Source organism: Aspergillus eucalypticola (assembly GCF_003184535.1).
Source record: "Aspergillus eucalypticola CBS 122712 chromosome Unknown BO83scaffold_2, whole genome shotgun sequence".
Classification (NCBI taxonomy): Eukaryota; Fungi; Ascomycota; class Eurotiomycetes; order Eurotiales; family Aspergillaceae; genus Aspergillus; species Aspergillus eucalypticola.
This window is the reverse complement of record NW_020290276.1, coordinates 405,828-411,827: the sequence shown is the minus strand read 5'-3', so window position 1 is coordinate 411,827 and position 6,000 is coordinate 405,828. Positions and strand designations below refer to the sequence as shown.

At 48.5% G+C, this 6,000-nt stretch overlaps 3 protein-coding genes across 3 annotated transcripts; 1 reads left to right on the top strand and 2 right to left on the bottom strand.

Annotated features, from left to right (window-relative positions):
- Positions 1-380: 380 nt before the first annotated feature.
- BO83DRAFT_329306 (MOSC domain-containing protein) lies at positions 381-2,247 on the top strand. Its single transcript, XM_025528188.1, has one exon. It carries the CDS (start codon positions 422-424, stop codon positions 2,117-2,119), a length of 1,698 nt encoding a protein of 565 aa, XP_025392624.1. The 5' UTR covers positions 381-421; the 3' UTR covers positions 2,120-2,247.
- Positions 2,248-2,278: 31 nt separating this feature from the next.
- Positions 2,279-3,319, bottom strand: BO83DRAFT_404988 (arylamine N-acetyltransferase family protein; the record flags this gene model as incomplete). The annotated part of the gene is made up of 3 exons (XM_025533768.1): positions 2,279-2,895; positions 2,951-3,081; positions 3,170-3,319. 3 exons carry the CDS (start codon positions 3,317-3,319, stop codon positions 2,319-2,321), a joined length of 858 nt encoding a protein of 285 aa, XP_025392623.1. The 3' UTR covers positions 2,279-2,318.
- Positions 3,320-4,983: 1,664 nt separating this feature from the next.
- BO83DRAFT_422717 (uncharacterized protein) lies at positions 4,984-5,298 on the bottom strand (the record flags this gene model as incomplete). The annotated part of the gene is made up of 1 exon (XM_025535057.1): positions 4,984-5,298. The coding sequence occupies one exon, from the start codon at positions 5,296-5,298 to the stop codon at positions 4,984-4,986; it is 315 nt and encodes a 104-aa protein (XP_025392622.1).
- Between the last annotated feature and the right edge of the window lie 702 nt (positions 5,299-6,000).

Below are 6,000 nucleotides of genomic sequence, written 5' to 3'. Positions count from 1 at the left end.
AGGCGCTTTTTTTGGCCTTTATTACACTTGAGCGAATGCCGCTTGAAGAAGCAAGCCCAAAACATAAGATAGGCTATCAGTGCAAGTAACGTGACTGATGGCTAACCAGTGATTGATTGGTCAATCTTCCCCCGGCAGAATGATCATAGTTGCCATATTGCTCTACCTTACCATAGTCAACAGAGCCGGGGTGTGAGGAAGAAAAAAAAAGGAATAAATCAGGGTTGGAGGAGTGGGTCCCTCACCAGCTAACTTCCTATTCGGGTGAGCGGGAACGACAGCCACGGATCACTAACTTGTTTGGTCCTAACTTATCCGGAGAGTCATACTATAAATGCAGCTCTAGGCTCATTCTCCAGCAAAAATGCATCAACGGTGAAATGAGATCCCCTCCAACATCTGCAGATTTAATATTACAAGAATGACTCGCATCGATTTGAGTTCACCTTCACCCATTATTCATATCCCACCCCCCACGACCCTCCAAGAAGTCCGCACCTCCAAACTCCGCTCTTTTGGTCCCGTCCTCTCCGGCATCGACAAGCAAACCCGCCCTGGCCAGCTCTACGTCTCCACCACCGGCCTAGAAGATGACGAACACGATCTGACATTCCACGGGGGCATCGATAAAGCCATTCACCAGTACTGCTCAGACCATTACCCCTTCTGGGCCGATCGCTTTCCCGAGGCTCGCACACGCTTTGTACCCGGCGGCTTTGGCGAGAATCTCGTCGCGGATGGCTGGAACGAGCAGACCGTATGCATCGGCGATAGGGTGCGCATCGGGCCACCGGGTTCCCTGAGCACTGGCGGTCGCAACGGTTGCGTGCTGGAGGTCAGTCTGCCGCGCCAACCGTGCTTTAAGCTAAACCAGCGTTTCGGGATCAAGAACTTCGCTCCGCTCACTCACCAGGAGGCTAAGACGGGATGGTATTATCGTGTCATAGAAGAAGGGTGGATACAAGAAGGGTTGGAGATTAGCGTTATTCGTCGAAGTCATCCACGATGGTCGATCGCCCGTTTGCACTATTACGTCCACCGCGACAAGACAGACTTAGCGATGTCGCAGCATCTTATGGCAATGGATGTCCTTGGTGATGAGTGCAGAGATGTATTTATCGAGCGCTGGAGAGCACATCAGGAGAAGGAGGCCGCAGCTAAGCGTCCACCCGAGACTTGGAGACAGTTCAGAGTTGCTAGTCATACCGCGGAGATTCCTCGTATCGTGCGGCTGGAGTTGGAGGCAGTTCGCCGAAGTACTTCCGCACCTGGTACGATCCTTCCTGGAAGTCATGCCCGGCTCAAGCTTCCTAATGGGCTACGACGCGCCTATTCCATCGTTAAAGGCGACACCGATCGGTTTACACTGGGGGTGGCCCGGGACGAACGCAGCCGCGGCGGGTCGAGCTATATCCACGAAACACTCAAGCGGGGGGACACAGTCTTAGTGGGGTCCAGGATACGGCAGGGCTTGGCCATCGACAAGATGGCGTCTCATCACATCTTTATCGCGGGTGGGATAGGAATCACCGCCCTCCTCGATATGATGAAACGCCTCAAGGACACAAATCAAGACTATTCCCTACATTATGCGGTGCGGAGCGCCACTGACGTCGCCTTTCAATCGCTGCTGGCGGACCTGCAGCCGTATGTCACCATCTACGATAAATCGCAGGGCCAACGAATGGACATTGCTGAGATCCTACGAAATCGCATCTGGAACAGCCATGTTTACGTGTGTGGGCCGCAGCGCATGATCGACGCCGTGGTAAAGACGGCCACCGCTGTGGATATGTCTCCTGATGAGGTGCATTATGAGGCATTCAATGGTGATGATGCCGCCGGCGACCCCTTCACTGTGGATGTCGTTGGTCTAAGTCGAAAATCAGAGGGACTTCAGGTGGGGGCTGAGCAGTCGCTTCTTGAGATTGTGCGGGATGCTGGCTTCGAGATTGGGAGTTCTTGTGAGGTGGGAAATTGTGGAGCTTGCAGGGTTTCTGTTCGCTGTGGGCGGGTGTTGCACCGGGGGACTGCCTTGATGGAATCGGAGCAGAAATCAGAGATGTTGGCTTGCGTTTCTCGGGGTGTTGGGCATATTGTTGTTGAGGTTGCTGAATAGATGCGTTGGAATTAAAAGGTGGATGTGATGGGTGAGTTCTCACAAATAGACAAAGAGACGGTATGCTGCCTTGGGACTGCTTGTTCTTGGATTAGCCAACGATTTGTATCGTGGAGCACATAATCTTGGGATGAAGAAATCACAAAAATGTACGTTAATGAATATATAATTCAATACCCCCTTCTACTATGGACACACCTCAGACGGGCAAAGCCGACACCTTTCCACAGATACCTCTTCTCTCCTCCTCCGTAAGGTCCACCCCAAAAACATTCCGCAAAACCTCCACCCGTTCACTCTCAGTATTACACACCTTCCCCAACTCATTCTTCCCTCCCCGATTCTCCTTCATCTTATCCTGATCCAGAATCACTTTCCCGTAGACCTCCCCGTCAGCGCGTTGCAGGAACCGAATAATTAGCAACCGCTGCGTCAGGAATGAGGTCGGGTTCTGACTCGTGTAGAAATTCATGACCTCAAAGTCCCGCGGGAAGAATTCGAGTTCATGGAAGGCATAACCCACCCGCCAGGCTTGTTCGCTGCCGTTGCGGAATTGGTAGGTCCAAGCGTTAGTACTAGGATTGTTGGAGGGGTGTGACCGCTCTCCCGACGATTCTTCATTTTTCTGGAGGCGGATCTCCTGCGTGCCAATATTGGGGATGGGGTTGGAGGTATGGACCAGGGGTAATGGGGTGGTTGGCCCATCGCCGCCGTAGCCGACGTCTAGCATGTAGTTGGAGTTGTCTGCAAGGGTAACGATGGTCACGGCGTGTTCCCTGAAGAATCAAATGCTAAGCCTCAATCTGGGATATGGAAGGGGGGATTACCTACCAGCCTGACCAACCCGGTTTAGGATTGTTTGCATCTCGAAAGAGACGAGCGCCGGTGAGGTACAAGTCGAACCCTAAATGTCTCAATACATGGTATAAGAGGATATTGTTCTCCAGGCAGTAACCCCCTCGCTTTCTTGTCACGAGTTGTGAAAGATGTCGTGGATATGAAGCGATATGAAAGGTGCTGCGCTGTGGTGAAGGGCAGTGTTGTCATAACCGGGATGTGGGAGACATGATAGGCTTGAATAGTTCCTAGAAGCTCTCGGTCGAGCTTGGGGTTCTGCTCGCGCTGAAATCGTGAGGGTAATCCAATGTGCTTGAAGGTTTCCTCGAGAAGATGAACGGTGTGACTTGGACTGGGTTTCATCATTATTGTAATGTGCGCGGATTTATTCTCTCTCATTAGTATATAACACCGGAAGGTATGAAGAGAATGGTGTTGTGGAGGTCTTACATCTTAGTAGATTTCAGTTTTAATAGTCTACTGGTCGTGTTAGATTAAGTAGGTCCAGCCGAATAGTACGCTTATAGGGTGGAGTCTCCCCCGCTCAAGGATGCCAGCTGTCAGCAGATCAGTCCATGCTGACATCCCGGAACTAGCAAATCCCATCGTGCTGCGGACTCAGAGTCTGTTTCATATCTACATATTGACTACCATGATCTATTCCCACAATCAGCGGATACTAATTAGTAGACTAGTTTGTATTCCCACCTGCCCGATCCAGTGTACGGGAACGACGCTGAACGCACATACGACTCACTTTGCTGATCCAATGCTCCGATAAATGGACATGAATGACCACAAGATTTCGAGTTTAGGGCTTCACATGCACCCAGAACCTACCAGGATTCTTCTTGGTTTGTCTTTTCTAGAAAAAAAATGATTTGACGGTGAACATCCAAGATGTCTTACCTTCAAGCCAACATCATATTATAGCCGATAGGTGCACCGAAACAGAATATGTCGCCAATCACTAAAGAGTATACGATAGCGGAATACAAATTAGCAAGTTGTTTTAGGGTCCGTTGAGTTTCATTTGCCGTGATATTGGAGCCCCGATAACTGCACTCTATCGCAATACATCAATACATCTGTGGTAGCTTCTAGCACCGCCACAAGCCAGCATGTCCTTATAAGCATCATTGTTGATCGGTTCTGTTGTTAGTATCTTCACCCGGATTGATTATTATGATAATGTGAAGGGGGTATGTGGTCAGACAGGGTTATCGTGCTGTTCCAGTGGGGTGTTGATGTTGCGTTTAAGGTGACAGGGATGCAGGTAGGTACGAATACTGCGATTGATACTGTACGACCGTGATAATAATATAATTCAAGTTTCATGAGAAGACGTTGCAGGTGCTGTAGAAATATACTATATACATAAGGACTTTAACAAACAAAGTCTTAAAGGGGCTGAGTTCGGGATAAATGAGGGCGTATGTCTACAGGAGGGTGCGAAAAGATGCAGGTGATGCTTGTCGACCTCCAATCTCTTAGAAGTTAGAAGAAAAACGGAGACTATTGTCTTCATATGCAAGGAAAGGTACATCTACATGAACAGGTCATTTTTATCCGCGACCTGTCTATGCTGAGGTCGGTTCAATAATGGCCCTCCAGGGAGGTGATTGATCGAAGCACGTGGCGCTGGAAATGCATCCCCCCATGATGAAATCTTTGTAAATAAAGTGGAACATTAGTGAGACCTCGGGAATTGAGCTAAGAAGACAAAACAAATTATTATGTTACATTAGTTTGCCTCAGCATTCGCATATAATTGTAGGGAAAAAACCCCCTGGATGAGGAAGAAAAACCTGCACCGAGGCTTGGGAAGATCAGATGAGACATTGTTCCATCCAGACAAGGCTTAGCCATAAGGCCCCCTTTGGCAGCTTCTCTTCCACCAGCATAGTCATACAGTTGCTCATTCAGGTGTTCCAGGTGTTCCATTTTCTATACGGATTGCTCAGCGTTTAAGAGTAATAGCAAAGGGTGTGACTACTGGCTCAGGCCAGCAAGCGTACATACCTTGACTACATGCGTTGTGACCATGTAGCAGTACCGTAGAAGCGTGAGTTTTGGTTGACCAGGTTGTCTAGGTTGCCTTCGATCTTAGAGGAGTTATCAAAAGTGGTTGCAAAATCATATACACCAACGTGGCCGTCGAGAGATCGCGTGCCCGCAAGTTGGTCAGTGCTATCGTAATTCAGTTTGGCTGAATTTAACATAAAATATGGAAGCTGAGAGTTGGTTCTCAGAGAGCATATATAATCTGGACCACCGATATTGAAATGGCCCTCAGCTTGATTTGGAGACTGCCAAGTGATATATCCATAAGCCTCGGGCATGGTGACTTGAAATTCAAGATGAGATGGAGCTTATAATTGATCAAGATGTGGTAGGTTTTAGAATGGAATGATAGATAGTCTAGTGTCGTCTCAGAATGGCTCACGAAGGGGGCTTTATACCTAGATTCGTGTTGTCGTTACTAATCCAACGTAGTTTGTACCACTATTCCAGAGTAGGGTTCATATATATGTACTAAACGTCACTATAGGCCAGATACAGGCTTCGAATGCCGTGTTAAAGTTACAACTGCACAATGTATGACGTGCATTTCAAGTGAGATTTTACCTATGCCTGACGTGTAATTATATGCATCATAGCCTCCTTAACGTACTAACATCTGTCTGCAAACGGCCGACTTCATGCAGTCTGCATGGATCTAGAGTGCAAATAAGACTCCTGTTGAGCCGATAGTTGCAATCCCAAGGGACCTTGTTAATCTAGACTTTATGGCAGTAATAGTCAATGTCCTTGTTTGTTCACGAGAACATCATTATTATCGGGACTATTCGACAAGCAGGAAGCCTAGCTAAGTCAGGCATACTCCGAGGCTAGTTCTTGATACAGTTACCTGTTAGTGTAGGCCAGGAAATATTCTCCGACACTACGGCCTACAGGACGCCCGCAGAGGTGAACCCTGCATCGATTGGAGGATGCTTCAGAGTACCAACCAAGAAGTCGAAATCAAAGCTACCGTCAGTAGT

Coding starts and splice junctions, on each gene's coding strand:
- BO83DRAFT_329306 (XM_025528188.1), top strand. CDS start 422: ATGACTCGCATCGATTTGAGTTCACCTTCACCCATTATTCATATCCCA.